The sequence below is a fragment of the Pteropus vampyrus genome, unplaced genomic scaffold (assembly GCF_000151845.1).
Source record: "Pteropus vampyrus isolate Shadow unplaced genomic scaffold, Pvam_2.0 Scaffold106, whole genome shotgun sequence".
NCBI classification, from domain to species: domain Eukaryota; kingdom Metazoa; phylum Chordata; class Mammalia; order Chiroptera; family Pteropodidae; genus Pteropus; species Pteropus vampyrus.
The window spans coordinates 2,456,373-2,481,836 of NW_011888887.1; the positions used below are offsets into that span (position 1 = coordinate 2,456,373).

Below are 25,464 nucleotides of genomic sequence, written 5' to 3' on the forward strand. Positions count from 1 at the left end.
ACTAAAAATCTAAAACTGAATCAATCAGATCACTCCCACTAGTGAGAAAGTAATCACAGAATCTAATCCTAAAAAAATCAGGATGCAGGTTCGGAAAAAAAATACTACTTCTTCCATAATTTTAATTTCTGGCATTGTACTTGATTTAATTATTCATAGTATTATCAAAGTGCCCCAACCACCTATGATAATACAAGAATTTTCCAGGTGAAAAATAGCTAAAAAGACTCAAACTTTTTAAAGTGCATATAAGGATTTAAACTCAAAATTTACATGAAGAGCTCTTGACACACTGAATCAGATCCCATTATTTTACTTAGTTTACTTTTGTTCTATAATAACAATTTCAAGAAGCAACCGCATTTGGTTTATAATATATTAAACTTGGAATAGAAAAGTTTTAGTTCCTGAGTCCCCTAATCATACTCAGTGTTAAGAGCTGGAAGTGAATAATCTAAAATTCTAGGTTAATGTCTCTGCTATAGCAGTATATCAGTTTTCATAAGAGATAGTAAACCAGGAAATATTTTTATCAAGTTTTCTTTGATATTAAATATTGTAGAACAAGAAATTACATTATTATTAAAGTAGATAGTGAAAATGAAAAGTTAGTGTGTCTTATGGCAGAAGACGACAAATAAGAGAATGAAGTTACCTGCATAATGTAAAGCTGTTTTCTAAAATAAACTGCAAAAATTTTATAACTTTGATTTATACATTAAAGTACTACTTTCTGATACAAAGAACTAGCCATCTGCAACGCTGTTCTCTCAACCAATTTTGCCCATCTATGAGTTGAAAAGCTTCAACCAATTGAGATAAAATTAAAAATTACAATATTTAGTGTATATCTAAGGTAAAACTCTAAATACTGATTATTTACTTTAACATTATGTACTTTAAGTCATTTAAACCTCACATCAATAAGAAGCATAACTAGAATTTTTGAAAATTAAAAAAATAAGCAGAAGTACTGACATAACAACATGTTATTTTTTTGTCAGTGAAAACCATCAAGGTATTTAAATTAACTAGTAACTAATAACCAATAACACAAATAACTAGTTCACAACAATTAACTTCTTATTTAGTCAAATGTTTTTCTTTACATTTGCCTCTGTGAACTGACATTATACATTATAGCTCTGGGAAACCATTTAAATTTTATTCTTGCTAGAAGTATGTATAAAAACTATCTTTTTATAATTAAGCAGCTAGCCCTCTATCCTATTCTTGAGACCTTGTAGCTTCATTTCTCTTAATTGTCATATAGCTACTATCTCTCTCTCTCTAGTTATGGTTTGTCTAGATCCAGGACAGAAGTATGACTACTGGTAGTCTAACAAAAGATCAAGTTTAATTTAAATCTTACATCATGTGCAATTCTCTGCTTTGTGCTTTGATCTCCAACATTACAAGAGTCTCAGAAAGGAAATAAATATCAGTTCTATTTTCTCAAATGTACTCTCTTATAAGAAACACAAAGGACACAGAAAGGAAGATGTATTAGGGTCTATACAAGAAAACAGAAACCACTATAAGTATTTATTAAATTACATGAAGGGAATTTCTTTAAGGGAATTGGTTATTCTGATAAAGAAGAAGATGAGAAGATGAACTGGAGAGGCTAGGGTACGCCAGAGATTTAATAATAGCAGGAAGTCATGAGCACTCCAAGGCTGGAGGTTCAAGAGGAAGAGTCAGTATTACTGGAACCTACAGGCCAAAGTCACCCAATATGATCTGGAACTGCAGGGGATCTCTCCAGGGATGGAACCATGGAGGAGATAAAGAAAGCTGTTGCCAAAAATGCTACCTGAGAGAGGGAGGGAGAGAAATACTCTAGTTTTCCCTCCCTCTGGCCTTTCTGCCTCCCACTGAATGCAGCCTGCAAAGTGAAGCCCTTTATAATATAGAAGAGTATGCTTAGAGAGAAGAAAGGATCTAAGGGCAAACAGACCTAGGAACAGAAGAAAGCAAAAAGAAAGAAGCAGGGAAGGGGAGACATTTTCCAACAATAAAAAGAAGTAATCAATATAATGGGAGTTCTTTGTAACAACCGAGGAAAAGGAATAATTCCCAAAAAGTATTCCTGCACCTAGACTGAGAAACCCAGGGTGCTGACCAACTTTGTTTTCTTCTTTGAGCCAGATAAAAGCTGTAAGAGTCATAACTTGAGCTGCTTTCTCAGGCACAGGGATACTGTTTCATTTTTAAAGATCCAAGATTGATAGCCAAGCGCATGTGAAAAAGTACTTCTGATCAAACATAACAGCACATTTCCTCTAATGAATATAACACAGAATGTTCCAGTGGGGAGCTTTTTCTTAGGAAAAAAAAAAAAAATGTTGGTGGTCAATCATCCCACTAGGATACAATCAATTGAAAAGAAGTCTACAGTAGGAGAAGCAGCTGTTTCTGAAGGTTTGGTAAATACACTGTGATCAACAACTTTTGTGTAAATGCCTGTGTGATACCTCTGGGCTGGAGAGCAAACATGTGAGGAGCTCAATTGCCTTTAGTCAATGGACTACTGGACTCTATTATTGGGCCAGTGTGTCTGGAGAAGAGGGAGCTCAGAACTTTATTCCAAAAAGTATTATGGAAAATAATGAGTAGTAATATGTAGGCCCAAATTATGGTTAAATATTGACGTTCCAAACTAAAATTTCAGAACACACACCCCTACTGTAATGTAAATAGCTTAACGTTTGACTAACAGAGAGTTACTATGAAAATGAATTCCCTATTTTTAAAGAATGTGATTACACTAAAGACATGACATAATCTTCCCTTCCTTATCCAGGAGCCCCTTTACTTCATTATAAGCATCATACAGTTAGATAAAACTGTAAAGAAAAATCTGATTATTTGTATTCTACATGATTAAGGATTGACACAGTGTGGGTGTGTACTTTGTTTAAACATCTGTGTGAATAAATATATAATATGTACACACTCAGGCACTCCCCATGGCTGACCTATCCAGGTCAAGTGAAGATAGTACTTAAATAAGATAACTGAATTAATTAAAAACAAAATATTATTAAATATCTTATAAATGTTCAAAAATAAATCAATAACTGTCAATGTTTGTAGCCAATTAACTATGTTTTTTAAATTAATTGGATTCTATCAACTGTAATTCTCAGTAAATGTTTATTTTAAATAATAAATGAGATCTGCTAACTTGTTTTTCTTGAGTAGTATATTTCCCTATTAAGTTATATAAGCCCTAAATCTAGTTTCCCTAATTTATACAGTCTATTCTGTTGATTTAGAGATGAGACCCCCATCCATGTCCAATATTACCATTTTTGTATAAACCATAAGACTGAGCAAGGTAGACTCACACTGCTCCTTAAATAAAATTTCTATCAAAAAGCAGTGCAAATGATTTGAAATTCTAAGAGGGTATGAACAACTTCTAACGTCTTTCTTGGATAAAGACTGGCTGCCTGTGTTAAAGACCAGATAAGTAGTTGAAATCCATTTTTATAAGGACATTTGCAACAAAAACCACAATTTATAAACAAGTGTGCAATGAAAATTCAAGGAGTGAACTAAGGATAATAAGCAAAGTAAACTAATATTTAAAATATAAAGCCGAGATCCAAGAAAGGCCCTTTCAAAAAAGATTGCCAACTTTCTTCATTTTATAATTATATATTTATATTAAAGCCTGAAGCAACCATTTTATCAAAGAACAGATACAACAAAGAAAGTCATTTGTTCATTTTGTTAGGACTTTCAGAAACTGAGTAATTTGAAAGATGAATTCATTTATTTCACTAGTGTCACATTGATACATCCTGTGATTGTAGTTGCTGAAATGAAAATGAAGCAAAAATACATATATATTACAACTAGAGTGTAATAGAGTTACAAAATACAGAAAGAGTAGCCCTCCTAGACATGTATTACTGACTTAAGAGAATAAAATAAATGTGATAAACTATTATAGCTTATGTAAACACTGCCTACACTAATTTAGAAAAATAAAAATCAAAGTCACTAATTTGTGAAATAATAATAATGTACAACAGTATATTCTCAATTCAGTGCACTGCTATGCACAAATTTTTAATAATAATTTTATTAAAAATACTATTTTAGTTGTTCAGAGTGTTAAACAAATCATCAAATAACCCTTAAAAGGTCAGCAGGGAAAGAAAAAAAAATGAAGAGCAGACGAATAGTTATTAATCTTAACATTTGGCACTCAGGTAGAAATAAGGTTTATAAAGGTTTTAAGTAAGACTTATTTTCATGAAAATTATTTTACATTTTTATTTTAATGAAAGAATATAAGTGGGTTAGGACTAAAGAATTATAAAGAACTTTTATAGACCATGATTAATATTTTTCGCAGTAACTAATTCATTCATTTATTTTATTTTTCAACTGCTTCTTTAGTTATGTGTCAGCACTCTTCCTTTACAGCCCTAGAAGGAGACAGATGCTAGTATTATCCTCATTTTAGAGATAAGGAAACTTAGGCAAAGAGATTAGGTAATTTGCCTAAGGTCATACAATCAATGGTCACGCCACTAAGCTTTGATGAGGGCAATAAGTGATTTGCTATCTGTTGCCAACTTCTAAGAAAAAAGTTAATGGATCAAACCTACATATTCTGAACACTCAGTTTTTGGCTCAACTCTTTAACTCTTGGAAGCCTAAAAAGAACCAAAGGCATGGCCATGCAATAACACCCTACATAATACTCACTGGCCATACTCACAAGGGAATATTTCAGAGCTGAATGAATTTAAGAATATGTAGTTTTCATTTTTCAAACATCATTCAAACACTATAATCAATCAGAAACAGATGAAATGATAATCTATGAATAATAGCAATATCACCTCTAAAGTAGCAAAATAGTTTGTTCTTCCTTTAGAATAAGACATTCATTCTAAACAGAACTGTTGTTTGGAAATTTAAAAGGCAAGAATGTTCATCTTTTATTTGTAGTCTCTGAGTAAACAAGAAAAGGAAGATGAAAACTGAGTTAGCTACATGAAGATATTCTTTCAGTTACTTATGTTAAATTGACTGAAAAAAAATCTATTTTGTTTGCCTTTAGAAAACATTTCATATTTTCAATCATAAGCACTTTTAAAATATGAGGGTTTAAGTTCTTTAAATGTGATTATAGTGCAAGAAAATACCAGAAGTTCAGATATTTTGTTTAGCTGTGTTACCTTCCCCAAAAAACTGTTTAAAAATAAAAACTAATAAATATAAAAAACTTCAACCAAATCTATGCTCGATATATCCCAAGAACTCAGTTCAGGTTTAGAAACTGAATAACAGAAGCAACAATAAGATTTAATGCAGCATCAGAATTAATATTAACTAATTAATAAAACAACATATCAACAATCTAAAAAGGAAATACATCTATCCCTAAGTCATGAAAAATATGAAATTTTTATATAGCATTTCGCTAATGACGTGTCATTTCACCATTACTCAAGTATATATTTCTTACTGATAAAGATTTTAAACTTTTTGTTAAAAATTCTTTGCCATCTTCCTTAATAATCATTTAAAATAAAATCTTCCTGAGAGAAAAAAAAATGGCGTAGATGATAGAGGCTCTGTTCATGCCTCTAGCAACCAAATCAAAGTTGTGACAGAAACAAGGAGCAGCAGCAAGGAAAAATCACCTGAGATCTTGATGAACAAGCCATACAACTAGGGAGAGATCCAAGAAAGCACCCTGCAATGGCAGAAGGTAGGACGGGGCAAGAATATGGGGCTGCCCAGTCGAGAGCAGTGGCAGCAGCAGAAGCCTCTTAAAGGGGCTCCGTCCATGAGTGGATTTTCATGGTTACAGACCTGCTCGCTCTGAGCACCAGTGCCGATTTGGCTGCGTGCAGGGGGTACCAGGGACTTACAGGGAGACATTGTTGAAGTGAAGGCCTAAGTGAGACTCGCTCGGTATAGAAGTGCCAGCAGTATCCATTGTTCCCTGTTGAGCCTACCCCGCTCCCAGTGCACCTGACACAGAGCCACCACAGCCATGACACCATCAAACTGGATAATAGAGGTCGCTCCGCCCAAAGGATTCCCTGAACCCCCCCCTTCCCCAACTGGGCCCCAGCCAAGCCACATCCAGGTGTATCCTCTGAGAGTCAGGTGCTCCTTGCTGAGCAGTGCCTAGACTCACACTGAAGGCAGCTGGCCTCGGTTTCTCGTGTGGCTTTTTGAGGCAACTGTAAGCACAGCATTTGTGGATTGCTTGCTGAATCTTAACAGGTGGCCTTGGAGGGGCAGAGGTTTGGGCTAAATTTGGCCTGCAGCTGAACCCCTCTTAGGACTGTGCCACTGGACACCTACTTCACAAATCCACATTAATAAAACCGGGAGACTTAGGAGCTTTGCTTAGTACATAAAAACAGACATGGAAAGGCAGCCAAAATGGGAAGACAAAGAAGCAGAAACCGTATGACAGAACAGAACAGAGATCCAGATATAATGGAGTCAAGTAATCTAACAGATGCAGAGTTCAAAACACCAGCTATAAAGATGCTCAATGAACTTTTGGGAAATGTAGAGATCTCCAACAAAGAGATAAAAACAGAAATGGAAATTATAAAAGGGAACCTGAAATAGAGAACACATTATCTGAGATGAGAAGTATATTAAATGGAATAAACAAAGGAATAAACTAAGTGAATAAAGAAGAGGATCACATGCCCTATCTAGAGGACAGGAAAGCCAATCAAGAGACTTAAACGGAATGGCAAGAAAAAATATGCCAAGTCTATAAAAATAATTTTAAGAGAATATGGGACACTATTAAGGATCCAAATGTTCGTGTGATTGGTGTAAGTGAAGAAAATCGAGATGTTGAACAGCTGTTTGAAGAAATAATGATGGAAAACTTCCCTAACCTGGTGAAGTAAATGGACATAAAACCCCAGGAAGCTCAGAGAATCCCAAAAATCAGGGATCCAAAGAGGCCCAGACCAAGACACATCATAATTAAAATGCCAAAGAAAGAATATTAAAAGCAGCAAGAGAAAAACAAATAATTACATATAAGGGAACACCCATAATATAATATAATATAAGGGAACACAAATATAGTGGCAGCTGATTTCTCAAAAGAAACTATGTAAGACAGAAGGGCTTGGCAAAAAATATTTGACATGATGAAGACCCAGGATATACAACCAAGAATACTTTATCCAGCAAAGCTATCACTTAGAGTTGGAGGACAGATAAAGAGCTTCCCAGACAAAAATAATCTAAAGGAATTTATCACCACCAAGCCAGAATTACAGGAAATGTTGGAGGGACTTCTTTAAGAAGAAAAAAAAAGTATCAAAAGCAACTACCTTCCTATCAATAAGTACCTTAAATGGAAAACAATTAAGTGTTCCAACCAAAAGATAGAGTGGCTGAAAGGATAAGAAAACAAGATCCCTACATATGAAAAGGAAGGAGATGGAAAAAGATATTGCTTTGATGGACCTCGAAGGTATTTAAGTCAGACAGAGAAAGATAAACACTATATGATTTCACTTGTATGCTGAATTTAAGGAATAAAAAGAATAAACTAATCAAAAACAGACTCACAAATATAGTGGACAATTTGGTGACAGACAGGGGGAGGGGGGTTTAGGGGGCTTGGAGAATGGGGGAAAGTGTTAAAGAAGTACAAATTAGTAGCTGATGGATGGTCACGGGGATGGGAAGCACAGCATAGGGAATGCAATTAACATTAATACATTGGCTAGGTGGAGGGTTGGGGAGGGAGGGAGCAATTGGAGAGATTGTTTTACTAACTACATAGATGTCTAACCAATGTACTGTATACTTGAAACTAATTAAAATTTTAAAAATATAAATAAATAAATAAACTAATGAAAAAAAATAAGGTCTTCCTGAATGAAATAATTTGAAATAATTTTGAAATAAATCAATTCATAATGGATACATGGCATTGAATTCAGGGACTCACAGAATTTCTGAGGTTTGCACTTCAACTACATGTAAAAATAACTTGCCACTTTGACATTTCAGACTCCACAAGCCTATTTGTTCAACTGATTTCTAAATTAATATTATGTTAATATATTACTATTATCCTGAGTATCTCCTATGTTATTATGCATTCTTACAAAGTATGATATTGAATAGTATGATTTTATCATGCTACATCAACAACAACATTTAAAACTTTTTGACCCTTTAAAGGCTTTTTCCTATTATGGAAATTTTCAAAGGTAAACAAAAGTAATGAGAACAGTATAATGAAGCCACATGTCCTATAACCGAGCTCAATTATCTACATTTTGCATTTCTGTCTCCTTTCTAGGCCTATCCACTCTTCTTTTAATCCCCTTTGTAATATTTTAAACCAAATCCCTAACATTGTGTCATTTCACTAATAAATACTCACATATATATCTCTTACTGATGAAGATTTTAAAATACAACAAATATTTGGTAGAATTCACCAGTGAGCAATTTGGGCCTAGAGTATTATTAAAAGGAAGGTTTTTTAACTACAAATGCAATTTCTTTCAGAGATATTAAGGTAATCTATTTTTTCTTGAGTGAGTTTTGGTAGTTTGTATCTTTCAAATAAATTTTCCATTTCATCGAATTTGTTGAATTTATAAGGTATAAAGATATCTGTAATATTCCTGTTATATTTTTAATATCTGTAGAATCTGTAAATTATGTCATCCTCTGAGTCATGGCACTGGAATTTGTATTCTCTACATATCTTTTTTTTTCTTAATTGGTCTGAAGAGAGATTTATCAGTTTTATCTACTTTATAAAGAACCAGCTTTTGGTTTTATTAATTTTTACTTTCCATATCACTTTTCCACTTCAATCTTTATTATTTCCTTTCCTCTGATTACTCAGTCTTCTTTTTCAAGTTTTATAAGGTAGATGCTAACCTCAATGATTTGAAACTTTTCTTTTTTTCTTACATAGGTATTTAATGCTATTACAGTAGTCCCCCCTTATGCACGGGAGATACATCCAAGACCCTCAAAGAGTATCTGAAACTGTGACAGTATCAAAACCTATATGTACTGTGTTTTACTATACATACATACTTATGATAAAGTTTAATTTAAAACTAAACAAGTAGGAGATTAACAACATAGCAGAAAAATTATAACAATATACTGTAATAAAAATTATTTGAATGTGGTCTGTCTCTCTCTCTCTTTCTCAAAATATCTTATTGTATTATAAGTACAGTGTGAACATGATGGACCCAAGGATGATTCACCTGCTGGAGCAGTACAGCACAAGATTTCATCACGCTACTCAGAACAATGCACAATTTAAAACGAATTTTTTATTTCTAGAATTTTCCATCTAATATTTTTCGGACTGCAGTTGACCATGGGTAACTTAGATGGTAGAAAGCAAAACTGCAGATAAATGGAAGACTACCATAATTTTACCTAAAGAGTATTTTAGCAGCATCCCACTAAACCCGATGTGTTATATTTTCATTCTCATTCAGTTCAAAATATTTTCTAACTTCTCTTTTGATTTCTTCTTTACTCATGGGGTTATTTAAGATTGGATGCACAAGGGAGATCATCCACAGATCTCTGAGATTCTCTATGCCATTCTCTCCATTCCAGGACTCTGTCATCTAAACTCTGGCTGCTTTGGTCTCCCTGGACTTTCTGTTCTGTCTCAATTCAGTCTCCAGAGTTTTACCTGGGTCACTCTCCCCTGTGCTGCGAGTTGGAAACTCTTTCAATGCATCAGAGGCAATCACAGGGCTCCTCATGTTAGTTTCTCATATCTCAGGGATCATTGTCCTTGGTTGTCAGATATCCAGTGTCGTGAAGACCATCGTTTCATATATTTCATATGTTTTCTCTAGTTTTTTTAGTTGTTGCAGGGAAGAGAGTAAATCTGGTCCCTATTACTCCATCTTAGCTGGAAGAAGAAATCCAGTTTTGTTTTGTTTTATATATATATCATTATGAACTCATGATTTTTATATATTTTGTTTCTATATTGCAATCCATTGCAATCATTTTCCTTTTTGCTGTTCAAAGTATCACAACTTCGGCCAATGGGAGCCACTACATGTTGGCTTTTGGGTCCTTCTGTTTCTACTAGTCCCTTTAGTGCAAATGATATTTAGGCACAATGGTATAGACATTAGGGGGTAATTATATATTTGCATTTGCTAAACTTATCTTTAAAAAGTAGGAGAGCAAGAAAACAATATAGAGATGTTTTACATTTACAAATATGTACACTTCAATAAAAAATGCACCTGTGTTGAAGAAGACTCAATTCTGCCACATATAAGTCATTAACATTCTTACCTATTAAATGGAGACCTCAAAAGTTCTTATCATTGCTTCCTAAATATGGATCTCCAAGTTTCCACACACAGTCCAATAAATATGACTTTATCTTCTCAAACTGTGTGCATTCAATCTAAGCTATTTTTAGACTCTGATTTACACAGGCCTAGCAGCCTAGAAGGAAGGCCTCCTACTCCAATATGATTTGATAGTAGCAGAATCTATCTGAAGACTAGGAGTGTGTCATCAATAAATATTGCAAAGTAAATACGTCTCCAACTAAGACTGAGCACGTCAAAGTAAAATTTAAGTCCAAGGGACCACAGTAATAGGATATTAATATTCTTCCACATATTCCTAATTTTCTGTTTTCCTGCCCCTGGTTTAACAATCTAAGTTGCCACAAATCCCCAAGTGTCCTTTCTAACTTATGAAATACTTCACATTTTTTAGTTTCAGTGAAACCCCTACACAGTCTCTTTCAGATCAATGATTCTTAAATTCATAGATTCTTCTGGGTGCAAGAAACTCTAAAGACAGACCATCTCGTCCAGGTGCATCTCTTCATAGATAGGAAACTAAAGCACAGAGCTTTATGGCACTTGCCTCTATTAGCAAACCGAGAACCAGAGACTTGATAAAGTATTATAACTTAGAGATTTAAAGATTGAGATTTTCTAAATCACACAACATTAAACACATCTAGACCAACAGCTAGCTCTCAACACTCTGTACCTGATATTTCCCTAATTGTTTATTTAAAAATTATATACCATGATGATAGTAAAACAAATTATTTAGAAACTATATACTGTAGTGATAATAATGGTAACACAACTTTTTAAGAGCATTTGTAAATTTTCAAACATTATGTCAATGTAAATTACATTTTGTGTAATGTCTTACTATGAAAACACTTTGTCAGAATGTAGATATTTTAACAAAAAAAAGCTTTTATTATATTAAAACCTGAGTCCTACCCTTGGTCTCAAGAGACAAAACAACTAAAATAGTTTTGCAAAAGCTGTGCATGTTTAAAATGCTATCTTGCCTTTACTTGAATCCAGGAAAGTAATCAATATTATACCACAAACCAGTCTTCTCAACAGAACAAAGACTTTGTTGAGCAACAGAGATGATCCTAAAACCTTTGTGGACCAGCTTTGATATGAATCCAGTAGATTCTGACTGCTGACAGGACAAACCACCAATCCTGGACTATAATCTTAAGAACCTTCTCAGCAAACTGAGTCTTCCAATGCAGACATTAGCTTAGCTGCTACTTTGTCAGAGAGAATAATTCCGATCTTTTAAGTATAAATGTACCATAATTTTTGGCCATCTCAAAATGCTCAAGGAAGCACTTACTGATCCAATAAGTCTTGATTTGTCTTTATTGAGTGCAATTTCGAATGACTGTAAAAATGCTACATATAGTCATTATAACACTTTTTGGGCACAATCTGTTCATCCAAAGGCATTTCTACTCTACACTATAAACAGCATTAGATGTGACTAGAAAAACATTCACCTACCAAGATGTTCAGGGCAAGGTTATAGGAAATGAATAAAATATTATGGTTATATACAGTCTCAGCTACACTAAGATGTTCTGCTAGAGCAATAATTGAGAATAAGGTACCTATCCTCTCCACTGGCTTTAGGTTCTGATCCTCAAAATACAATTAAAGCTGATCCATCATTTAAAACACAAGACAATCACAGGCTCTCTTTTAGATACACTAGAACAGTGATTTACAATTTTTTTCTCAAAGTTTACTCTGGTTTTCCAGCAATTCAGATATTATAGCATCTATTTTAATATTAGTAACTAAAATTTACTTACCAATCTCGATACTAAGGCAAGCACTTTGCATATATTACTTCGATTAATACCCTGAATATTAATTTGCCTGCTTAGCTAACAAGTGGCAGAGACAAGATCGAAAGCCTAGCTGACAACAAAGCCCAGGCGCCTATCTACTGTGCCTTATTACCATAGTTTTAGGTAACTCATAAACATTTCTTCTTTTCCTAGGGAGGAAAAAAAAAAACATTATTTCCCACTAAACTGTAAACTTAAAGAGACCCGAAGAGACCAAGCCCAAACAGACCTGAATCATACCTGCTTTGTTTCAGCACTGTGCTGCTAGCAGGGCAGTTTCTAATAGTAATTAACTGAAGGGAGGTTAAATGAATAGGTTACTCAACTACTGAGTGAAAGGCAAGACTCACATCCATTCACTTAAGTACTATATAATAGTTAAAATCTATACAGTGAAAAATTTTAGATAACACACAAGTAAATTTTATAGTAGCCAGTTTTTCATTACATGTATGTAAGAATTAACTCCTAATTATTTTACAGCTCTGGAAAGCAGTAGAGGTGGCACATAAGTGAGAGATTACAAAGGAACTAGCATTTTCATCATTGCTAAAATAAGATATTTCATATATTTGGCATATATGAAAGGTATAAGGTTAATTATATATACATATATATATTCGCCTTTCTTTTCACCTTACATATTTAGCTTAATCATATACACTGACCACATTCCCTTCTTAAAAGCCAAATGTTCAGAGGAACTAATGATATGTGAGCCATTAAAACGCCAAACAAAAAACCTTCTGGCTACCGCCATACCACCCTGAACAAGCCCGATGCCCTCTGATCTCGGAAGCTAAGCAGGGTCGGGCCTGGTTAGTACTTGGATGGGAGACCACCTAGGAAGACCAGGTGCTGTAGGAGTAAAAAATGAAAAATAAGGGATTGTAAACTGAGGAGGTCCTTGCAATCTGTGAGGGCAACCAAGGGTTGCCGCGCCTAGGGGCGGGGGGGTGGACAAAAACCCTTCTGGGCCAGAACCCCGGGGCCGTTTCCGGCGCTCAGGACTGGAAAATGGCAGAGCAACTTTCTCTAGGAAAGGCGCCAGAACAGGTACGCTCCATCCTATTCAAAAAAACTGGGAGAAAAGGGGCTGCAGGCCGCAGGAGGCGCCCGGTCTGCGACCAAAAGCCCGGGGACAGCAGCAGCAGCGACGAAGGCAGCACTGTGGTTCGCCCAGAAAAGAAACGGGCGCCCCACAATCCGATGACACGCAAGACCCGCAGCCGCGGCGGACGCAAGGCGGCTTGCGGGGACGTGAGCAGTGATGAGGGGCAGGGAACGGGGCAGGAGACGGAGTCTGAGAGTCTCGGCGTGGTCTACAAATCCACCCGCTCCGCGAAACCCGTGGGGCCAGAGGATATGGGGGCGACTGCCGTCTACCAGCTAGACACAGAGAAGGAGCGTGCCGCACAAGCCATCTTTGAACGCAGCCAGAAAATCCAGGAGATGCTGAGGGGCAAGGAGGATGACAAGATCTACCGGGGAATCAACAACTATCAGAAATACATGAAGCCCAAGGACACGTCTATGGGCAACGCTTCCTCCGGGATGGTGCGGAAGGGCCCCATCCGAGCGCCCGAGCATCTCCGAGCCACCGTGCGCTGGGATTACCAGCCCGATATTTGTAAGGACTACAAGGAGACTGGCTTTTGCGGCTTCGGAGACAGCTGCAAATTCCTCCATGACCGTTCAGATTACAAGCACGGGTGGCAGATCGAACGTGAGCTTGACGGGGGTCGTTATGGTGTCTATGAGGATGAAAACTATGAAGTAGGAAGCGATGATGAGAAAATACCATTCAAGTGTTTGATCTGTCGCCAGACCTTCCAAAACCCTGTTGTCACCAAGTGCAGGCATTATTTCTGCGAGAACTGTGCACTGCAGCATTTCCGCACCACCCCGCGCTGCTACGTCTGTGACCAGCCGACCAATGGTGTCTTCAACCCAGCGAAAGAATTGATTTCTAAACTGGGAAAGCATGGAGCTGCAGAAGAGGGTGGGGCTTTCGATTTCCCAGAAGAACCCCGATAAGGGTCCAATTCCCATTGGTTAGTTTTCCCATTATACTCCAGTCTCAAAATAAATATTTTAGAAAATTTAAACAAGCCTTCTAAATTCAATACATTAGGTTAACATTGAAATAATTCTTGTCACATACATCAGTTTCTTTAATACATATATTTCATAGTCATTAGCAATGTAAACACAAAAATAAAGTAAGCTTCTTGTTTAAATGAGTGACCATTTCAGAAAGGATAGGTTTGGTATTATTGTTGCCTTAAACTGATTTTAATTTTATCAAACACTAGTTCACTTCTATTCCTCATTCAAGTATGTTTAACAATGCTAGGACACTGATATGAACGATAACAGGAAACACTAAGGAAAAGTAGTCATGGTACCTACCTTGGTTAGGTGAATGACTCCTTTAGAAGTAACTGAACAACCCATGAAGCCAACGTACTGAAGTTCAGGACAGTGCTCAGCAAATGCTTTCACTGACTGATCTGTCACCTAGGGAAGAGACATAAAGTTAATCAAGTTGGCATTCCAGTGAATTAAAGATTTGGCTCCTCAAATTTCTTCTGCCCGACTTGCATCATTGATATTTCCCTTTCCATCAGATCATTTGAATCGGTATACAAACATGTTGCAATATCTCCGTGGTTTAAAAAAAAAAAACTCCCTTGACCCCACATCCTTTCTATCATCCCATGTTTTTCTGCATCATTGAGAAAACACCATAAAGATGTCAACACTACCTACCTCCACTTCTTCATCTCTCTCAATATATGTATTTTTTATTGACATATAATTCACAGACTATAAAATTCACCTTTTCAAAGGGTTCAGTTCAGTAGTTTGGATATATTCACAAGGTCGTGGGACTACAACCAACGTCTAATTTCAGAACATGTTCATCACCACAAAAAGAAACCTCACACCCATTAGCGTCACTCCCCTATTCTACCCCCCAGCCCCAACTCCCTGGCAACTTTGTTTCTATGGATTTGCCTAGTCTGGACATTTTTTGTAATTGAAATTATATAATTGGTTCCTAAAGTACAACAATGGTCTCTTTATAAGGTTTCTCCCTTCAAGAAATCTGGTTTTGCCCTTCACTCCTTCGAATTCTCTGGACTTGGATGGTATGATGGTTAATTTTAAGTGTTAAGTTGACTACATCATGAGGTGCCCACATATTTAGTTAAACATCATTAGGGGTGTGTTTGTGAGGGTGTTTCTTGATATAATTAACATTTGAAATGGTAAACTAAAACAGACTGCTCTCCCCAATGTGAACGGGGGTCTTATCCAACCCACTACACGTCTGAATGGAACAAAAAGGCTGAGTAAGAAAGGATTTCTTCCCTTCCCTTCTTTTTCCTTCCCTTGCCTTCCCTTCTCTCTATCCCTGACTACCTTCAAGCTGGGACACTGGTCTCCTACCTTCAGACACAAATTCAGACTGGAACTTACACTATCAGATCTCTTGGCTTTTAGGTCTTTGGAATCAGACTAGAACTATATCATCGGCTTTCTTGTGTCTCCAGATTACCAACTGCAGATTTGGGGCTTTTTCAGCCTTCATAACAGCATGAGCTACTTCCTTAATCTCTTTACACTACTAATTCTGTTTCTCTGGATAACCCTAATTAATGTAATACATATTAGAATCCCCTGAGGAATTTATTAAAAACTCAAAGCCAAAAGGAGTGAGGCCCGAGAATCTGTATTTTTAACAAGCCATTAGTGACTCTTAGGCATGTGAAAGCTTAAGGCCCCAGTGCTGCAAAGAAGTTACACTGACAGCTTTTGGCATTTCTACCTGGCCCTGGTTTGTTTAAACAAAGGGCAGAATGAAATTCGTTTTTTGTCTTCCCACACCTCCAAAAAATTTCCATGTATTAAATTTTCTTCTTATAATTGTGCTAACGTTTTCTTCACTGTTCCACAAAGTTGTAGCTTATAAAAGAAGGTCCAAACATTCTCTATCATAGGCTTAATTTCAGATTCATTTTCTTCATGGTTAAAATGAAATTAACAAGTTAAACACTTATGTTAGTTTTTCAAACAGCAGTGACTTACATCTCCTTTGCATTAGCTTTAATATTGGTGACTCTTACTTTGTATCTTATCTATTCTGAATAGATATGGGAAAATAAAAGTATGTGGACAGCATTAATTCTAAAACAACACAAGAGCATTTTCCTAAAATAATGAAACCAACAGTATCCATAGTACATCTGATAAAAGATTAATTCTGCCCTCAAAAGGAAAGTATGCTTCTGCATATTAAGACTAAGGGTGCCATTGATAAATAAAATATGGGCCTTCCTAACACTCATCTTTCTAAAAACGTTATGTTAACAAAGAATATTTAAGACACTAAAATCGCCTAAAGCTTCAATGAAAACAAGTCTCTTTTAAAAAGGGGGTTGAGAGAGTAATAGAAGTTAAATAAAGATGCTCAGTTGGCGAAATATCCTGCCCAATCTCACTTAAGCCTTTCAAACATTGAGTTTGTCATATATCCATCTTCATGGAACTCAGCTAAGGATTAAGGACACATAAAAAGCTCAGGTCCAAAGTGTTAGAGCTTTCAGAGAGAAGAAAAAAGGGTATTAAAAATTTGCTTGGTGGCTCTTTCCTTTTCGCTCTAGCGATCAGAGTAAGAGAGTACAAAGAAGCCTCCAGCATCAACAGAGTTCTATGAGTCAAGCAGGACCAGAGTAAGTCCTTGGGGTACAGAAACACTCTCAGCTGGCTTGGGTGCATTTTTGGAGACTAATAAAAGGGCCTTGAATATGTGGGTGGGTTTCAGCTCCATTTCCAAGGATAGAAATCATATAAAATGTTGTATTTCGTTATTTTTAAAATGTGTAGTTAAAGCATGTTAGTTTACTCTCCTGGTTACTCCAAGAGATTCTCATCATAATTTGGGGGCTCTATGGGCTAAACTGCAGGACGGGAGTGAGGGAAACATAGGTGAAAGTTTATGATTATTTTTTAACATTATGATAAAAAAGAACCCCATTTTGTTAAGGTTCTCAGCCTGACTGCATATCAGAATCACCTGAGGAGCTTTTTGATTTAATTTCTGGGTTTAGATCTGCATCAATTTTATTTTAAAAGCACCCCAAGGCGATTCTAATGTGCAGCCTGGGTAATGAACAAGTTCTAAGGCCTTTCACGCAAAGTGGGGTCCTCAGACCAGCAGCATTGGTGTCAACCTGAGCTTGTTAAAACTGCAAAATCTCAGACCCCACCACAGACCTACTGAATTCTAATATGCATTTTAACAAGATCCCCAGGTAATTTCTATGCACCTTAAAGCTTGAGAAATACTGGTGAAAAGACAAAGGACTAAGGCATCATCTTGTGATAAGATGAAGCGAAAATGGGACAGCTATGTCACAAACAAAGCACTATGGAGAATTTTTTAAACATCTTTATTGGATATAATTTATATACCATAAAATTCACCCATTTTAAAGGTAAGAGTTCATTCAGTTTTAGTAAACCTATACAGTCGTGTAATCTTCGCCACAATGCAGTTTTAGAACACTTCCATTGCAACATCCCCCAAATTTCCTTTATCCTTTATGGCCATATGCAGTCAATCCCAGCTCCCACCCCTAGACAACCATTGACTTGCTTTCTATCTCTATAGTTTTGCCCTTTCTAGAAACTTCATATAAACAGAATTGTACCAGAAGTAGTCTTTTGTGTTTAGCTTCTTTCACTAGAATAATGTTTTTGAGGTTCATCTGTGCTGTCACACGTATCAATAGTTGGTTCATTACAATGCCAAGTAGAATTCTGTTGTATGGCTATACTACATTTTGTTTATTCACCTGTTGATAAACACTGTTTCCAGTTTGAGTCTTCAATAAATAATGCTGCTGTAATCATTCTCATATAAGTATTTATATAGATATATATTTTCATTTCTCTTGGATAAGTAGGAGTGAAATTGCTGAGTCATGTGAGAAATGTAAGTTTAATTTTTTACACATTTTTTTTGTTACGTTGTTTATCTTATTAAGTTGTAAGAGTTATTTATATACTTTGGATATAACTCCTTTAGCAGATATTTGTTTTATGAATATTATCTTCCATTCTGTACCTTGTCTTTTCGTTTTCTTAATGGTGGTCTTAGTGCCAACATTTAGGTCTGTGGTGCTCTTGGTATTAATTTTTGTGAATAATGTGAAGTAAGGTGAAAGTTTCATTTTTTTGCATATCCAGTGGAGAAAGGTGCTGTCCCAGGACCATTTGTTGTATGAAGACCACATACTATGGAGGAATTTAAAGCTCCAACCTGGAATGGTTTGACTTGAAGGATCATAATCAATTGACTAGGAAAACCAGACAGTAGATAAAAATCAGTATGTAAATAAAGGTGTGGCTCAGGACTTGGAAAGAAGTATCAGAAGATAAAGGGAGATAAAGATCAGCTTGCAAAGCAGATCTGGATCTTTTAGTCAAGGCTGTGATAGAAAGAGGAAGATGAACCTCAGATTCACGTGTTATTCTTCAAATTGCAGAAGTAGAGAATGACCACCTCCTTAAGCTGGCATTCTAAAAGACAAGCTACACTTTAATATCCACATGAAAAGGGTACAGGTGCATTTACGTTACAATGAGGAAAAGCACTGGTGGTAAGGAACGTCTGTTGTATCTTCGTAGTCAAGAGAACCATGAAAAGTCTGAATAATATAAACACACACAATTCTAGTAGAGCTTCAGTTTGTGAATCTTAAGGGGGCCTTCTCTAGTTGCTAAACCAGAAGCAAACGAAAACCAGAAATGCAAAGGACAAAGGGGAAAAAGAAGAGGATGCTGGTTCTTACAAGTTCTTGAGAGCTACACTCAATCAGAGATCTTTTGAGAGTGATTTCTTATGCAATCAAACATACAGACAAGAGAGAAACCTCTTCAGGAAGTAGAAATAATGGGCCTAGAAAATTCTAAAATAAGGGGCAAAAGTAATAGCCACTGTGGTGGAAATGGCCATATATGACTAAAATAGTCTTGGCTAGAAGAAAAAGAAAGAGCAAAATGCAAGCAGGACAGGGTCACTAATTTTGCTTGGAGAGTTACTGATTATAAGTGTGATTCTGAATTGTGGCACTGCTGAATCTGAAGATTCAGTCTCTGGACATAGCTCACGCTCTGTCGAATTTTGGGGTACTAGTAGCCAAAATTTTGAAGAGAGAGTAGATAATAAAAACACCTAGGTAATAAAAATGTGTATATTTACTAAGGCCCTAATGTGTGCCAAGCTAAGTCATAACAGCCTTGAGAGGCATTATTATCTCCATTTAACAGGTGACTAACAGCCTATTAGAAACTGACTTCCCCAAATCAAAACACTAGCGAGTGGCAAAGTGGGGCTTTAAACTTTGGTCTTTTATGTTCTGAAACCCATGCTCTTTACCTTATACGAATTAGATTGTAATTCATTTCATGGTGCTAGTCTCACTTAAATGCAAATGAAAAATCGAGGCCCTCCCTTCTGTCCCAGAGAAGTACAGTGGCAGAGATCAAGGCAAAATGGGTCTACTCTATAAATAATTTTCTAAGAGAAGCACTACCCTTGATTACTTTTTTCATCTGCTGAAGACAGAAAGGGTTTGGTGCCAGTGCTGTGATTGTCTTGTAAATCCTGAGAACCATCACAAAAGAGGGAAGCATACAAGAGGGCTGTGGTAACCTGATTCAAAGATGTTGAAGAAGCTGGATTAATAGTAGTAAATTATGAAACCACAGAAGTAAAAGCTGATAATCCAAGAAAGCATTTTTATCTAGAAAAGATTAAAATTAAAGAAAAAAATAAGGATGGGAGAAGCTTTTACATAAATTTCAGGATTCTAAATAAAGAGATGCAATTTGTTCTTATTTTAAGACAAAGTTTCTTGGAACATGGTAGGAGAGATCTATCTTTATCAGAATAAGACTGATTCAATGAACGGGTTTTGTAATCTGCACTGAAAGATTAACTTTTGGGAATGATTGCTAACATATCTGGGAGGAAAAGAATTTGAAGCCTTAATTGGTAGAACAATCCTTGGACATTTTATAGTGCTCTATTAGAGAATTATTCTGTGTGATCCTACATGAGCATGCTAAATAATATAAAGTATTTCTTGAACATACTCAGAAAACTTTTTTTTAAGTTTTCTCCAAACTTTACCCAAACCTACTAATTCAGGACCCAGAAGTTATACTTTTAATAAGTTATATTAATGATTCACATGGAATCGATCAGGAAACAGTCCCATGACTAAATCTAACCACCATGACTAACTAGACCCTCCAAATATTAGTACTGAAGATGGCTTTGAGTATATGTTGGGGTTATCTCTTTGCCATCTGTACCGCCACCATAGACCGCCATGGTCTGCCACCATATGGCATCCTTTTCATGGACATCTTCAATATCTGGCACACTGGACCTCTTTCTGACACTCTTGACCCCACAAATCTATTCTCCGCCCATCAAGCCACAGTGCTATTTCAAAAAGCACAAATCGGATCATATCTGCCTGCTATTAAAAATCTCCCAATGATACCAATCACTCCAAGAATAAAATCTAAACTTCTATAACTTACAAGGCTCTGCATGATCTGACTGTTCTCTACTCCTTTCACCTCATTTGATCCCAACATCTTCTCTCCTTATTAACTATGTGATGGTCTCCCCATCTATCTCATTCACTACTTTATTTCCAGTGCCTGGCACAGGCACACAACAGGAGCTCCAAAAATAAAAATGAATGAATATCGTCTTGATGCATGTTAATAAATTATTAATTCAATATTGAAAAACAAATTCTTTTTAAAGCCAAGAAAATTTAAAATGTTGATCTTATTGGTTCCAAGTGGCACAAAGAAGCAGTGGCTAAAAACGAGATAAATGGTTTGATGATGTTAAGGACAGGATTTTCAAAAAAGGTGAAAGTAGCACTTTGATTCTGGAGTTAACTGGAAAAATAGTATAAGAAAATTAGCAGGGTGACTTCCTAATCTCGCTCAGGATTCTGGGCAAAGTTCAGGTGGAATGGAGTTTAGCTGTCTACTGTCCCCTCTGTCATGCAGCAGGTGTTAACCAAATGAATGGGTTATTGGTTTAGGAAAGCAGAAGAGAAGTGACTCTGATAGTGAATGGCTACCCCAGTCCACTGAATCAGCAATATCTCTAAAAATAAAAAAGGCACATTTATAGTGTGGCTAATAAGGGCTTGTTTCACTCAGGGTTGCTTAGTCCCTTAAGTCCCTGTAATTCAACAAATATTTGAGTACCTACAATATGTACAACACCTCATGTTAAATATTAATGCAGTATGAATATAAGGTACAGTCCCTGCCTCTAAGAGCAGAGGCTATAGGTTGAGATAGCCTCCCACAACTACCAGTGAGATCCCGGGGGATATTTTAGTCTGTACACCGCATCCTAGTTTAATTCAGTTCAGTTTCCCAAGTCCTTCTGACTAGATCTGAAACCAAGGTTGAAGAGGAAACAAATTACAGAGGGTTGAAAGCCAGGCAGAATGGTTATGACTTCATATTAAGTGACTCTATTTTATCGGTAATATGAGGAATGTAGGGCTTAAAAAACTAACCTTTGATTACTTTTAGGTCCCTTGGGTTCAAATACACTGTAAGTCTATAATTGATACATTCATTAAAGGCTAAGGAAAGGGTAATGAAGGAAAAATTGTACTTCAAAGTCCAACAGGTATACACAGGACTAGCTAAAGGACTATTCTGGCCTCGGAGAGGCTGGCCAGGAGGCTATGGCTGCAGCAAGGTTCACACCCCCTAGGAGACAGTACTATACCACACCAAGGGGTGCCTCAGTTAGTCCTAGCCTCATGCCAGTCAGTAAGCACCTACATCTGACAGCTGACAAAGAGTACATAAAGTACTATGACAATAAAAATCCCAAGTGGAAGGAATTTTAGTTAACTACCCAGTAAATATACAATTATAGTTATATGAGCTTTAAAAATGGAACACAAAATTTATCCATTTGTTTATTCAACTCATCAAAAGCTATGTAAAAATTCTTTCTTTTTCATTTTCACATTCCTTTCCAGTATTATGTCTTTCACAGGATATAGTATGTACACTTACAATTAATGCACAAAAGAGCCTTCTCCTTTGGAACGATATTACAAAAACACAAAACAAATTAGCATTTGTCACATAAAAGGAAACAGCTAAATATGGAGACAAAACACATGATACGAATTTACTTTATGAATCATTTTGGTAAGACCTTCAACACTGTGCTATTCATTTAATAAAACTTTATAGCTACAGTAAATTTTAAAAAGAAATCTAAAAGAAGATTATGTTAACATAGTTTTCTTTTAAACCATGGTCAGACAACTGTATTTATTGAGCACATGCCATGTGCCAAGTACTGTGCTACATACAATTATTAAGACATACAAATTGCCCTGATGAAACTTACAATCTTATAAAAAGAGCAAATGCTAAACAAACACTTATTACAAGAATGATCACTATATTAATAGTCATTTGCAGTAGTCAATGAATTCTTACCATCTATATATGTCATAATTACAGTTAATATGGAAAAGAGCAAAAAATATGAGTAAAAATTATACTCAATTATTAAGAATCAAATTTTTCCCAAATATTTTGAACTAAGTCTTAATTGCATACCTGGTATCATTTTAGTAGCATGCTATAAGTATTGCTTTTATATACTATAAGAAAAACAATTATTTAAAAATTCATATTCACTAATATAACTTTGACTTTAAATTAGCATGATACAATTATTTCATTAAGTAAATCAGAAACACAAAGCAGTGAAATTTATTTTTTCAGTTTTTTATTATGAAAAATTTTAAAAGTATACAAAAATAAGCAAAATAGTAAAATAAACTTCCATTAACCAATCATCTAGCTTCAATAATCACTAACAGAAAACTCTGTTTCATCAGTAGCCCCATCTGCTTCTAAAATGTCACATATAACAGTAAATATTTCATATATCCCTAAAAGATAAGGCTCTTTTAAAAATCATAGCCATAATACCATTATCATTTCAGCAAAATATATTCATGTGAGATTTAATATGAAAAATAAACTATGTGTAATTTTTATGGAGATAATAATCCAACAAAGTAATTTTTAAATCTCATTAAAAATTTACCACAATTTTACAAAACTGACCCTTTGTCAACAAGGGCATTAAAATTCATAACTAATCATTTTCTAAAAGTCTAAAATTCCATTAGTGTCCAATGAGAATCTGATCATTTGATTGCTTATTTGACCTTCCCTGATTTTTGCTCATTCTATCTTGCTTAATGTTAGCCTGGGTTTGGAAAAGTCAGATTGGCTGATAAAAAGAGATTTATAAGTTATGCATTAAAGTATTGTGAAAGGAAAAGACATTGGTCCAGAACTAATGGTACTGATATTTGTCCCTATTAAAAAGATCTATGATAAGTTAGGTGTGACTCAACCACTTTCCTTCAATTTGCTGACCAAGTGTCTTTGACTAATACTGCTTTAGTTTATTGAAATTCAATATGTGGGTAATCTAAATGAAACAGAAATAGTAGTCTATTCTGCATCCGCTCATCCTTTAATTAATGAAAGGTAATCTAAAAAGTAATCTACTAATGTAACAACCACGGGTATATTTAACAATAATATTTACAGAGCATTTTCTACTACACATATGCATTTATCCACTTACTCAGTTAGGTAAATAGGTGCAATCTCTATTTTACAAATGAAAAAACAGAAGTTAAAGAAACCAGCCCAAGGTTACATGTGATCCCAGTACTCTTTTCATTACAACATACTCAATAATGTACTTAAAATACAACCGAATAATCTATGTGAGCACTCAATTTGAGATCAATTAAGCAATAAGTAAACAAAATTGATAATGAAGTAGCTGCTTTATAAACATGCAATCAATTCTTTGGTCATATCACAGGAAAAAAAAGTCTTAATTCTCAGAAAATATAAAGTCGTGTCCATGCTGTCAAACTTTTATTTCTTTTCTAAATAAAACCTTTAAACTAACAGATATGGTAGGTTTGAGGATTCAATTCAAAGAGTATAAAGAGAAATTCATAGGAGTATAATTAAAAGCTAAATTAAATCCACCAGACAAATCATTTACCAAAATTTGATTGTGTAGATTTATTATGTGTTTTGTAAGAAAATAGGAAAAAAGAGAAGTAGTATACACAACTTGAATTCTGAATCGTCTAACTTTGAATGAAGTTTCATCATAAAAGATGAAATGAACTTAAAAAGTCCCAAAAGGCTAACACACAAAGAACAGAGAAGAATTCTGAATAACAGAAGAGCTAGTTAGTATTTCAAAAAGCATGTTAAAATTCACAAAGCAAGCGGAAAGCCAGACATGATAAAGACTGTCTATGGTTCTTTCCTTACCTACATAACTTGTCATTCTCTGCTTCCTTCCTGAACCTCTGCTGAATAGTCCTTCCTCTCCATTCCATTTGTGGTCCTCTCTCCTTTCTTGTATTTCCATCTGTTACCTTATCTCCTTTCTCTGATTCTTTCCTTTCCTTTTCTTCATGTTTCTTCTGAATCTTTTATGCCCACTGTCATACCTTTTCCCAACTGGCTGGTCATAATATGGAATGAAAGCATTTTTAATATAATCATTTTACTAATTTCAAATCACCGTTATTAAACCTTTTTTTAACTTCGAAAATAAAAGTAACATTATGACTCTATGAAATTACTGGAGTCAGGCTGCCTGAGTTGCAGTCCAGCTCCACTTCTTACTAGCTTATTATCCAAAAGTATAAAAATGAGATACAAATCTAATGGGGTTCTTGTGAGCAATCCAAGAGAATACCCATATGCTGGGCACATACCATACAAAGTGCTCAATAAAAGTTAGTACATACTTCCTCTCCCTGATTCCTTGGAGCTGGCATTTTGAACATTGTTGTACAAAGCTAACTGTTATTCCTATAATTATACTTGATAGAATGTAAGTCAGCATTTAATGAAAATCTCTGTTGTGATATATCCTACCTGCCCACCACCAACCCATTAGAAATAGAAATGACAATACATAAACTCTTCCACTCTATACTTGTTCACCACGCTAAAAGTTATATATCAGAGGGGGAAAGTGCAAGTTAAATAAGACTTTCAATTGGTAAAATATCAGTAACAAGTTTAACTGTACACAACAGGTTACTGGTATTTTGTGA

The 25,464-nt window shown here is 35.4% G+C and overlaps 2 protein-coding genes and 1 pseudogene across 2 annotated transcripts in view; 2 read left to right on the forward strand and 1 right to left on the reverse strand.

Moving 5' to 3' along the window:
* Positions 1-25,464, reverse strand: part of FBXL17 (F-box and leucine rich repeat protein 17) — a gene marked incomplete at its 5' end in the record, with an annotated part of 449,450 nt that overhangs the window by 303,003 nt on the left and 120,983 nt on the right. The window contains one exon of the mRNA XM_011365181.2: positions 14,612-14,719. Within this exon, the coding sequence (XP_011363483.1) occupies positions 14,612-14,719 (108 nt within the window). The remainder of the gene's footprint in view (positions 1-14,611; positions 14,720-25,464) is intronic.
* Positions 12,948-13,066, forward strand: LOC111743059 (annotated as a pseudogene).
* LOC105295467 (RING finger protein 113A-like) lies at positions 13,217-14,236 on the forward strand. Its single transcript, XM_011365149.1, has one exon. The coding sequence runs from the start codon at positions 13,217-13,219 to the stop codon at positions 14,234-14,236; it is 1,020 nt and encodes a 339-aa protein (XP_011363451.1).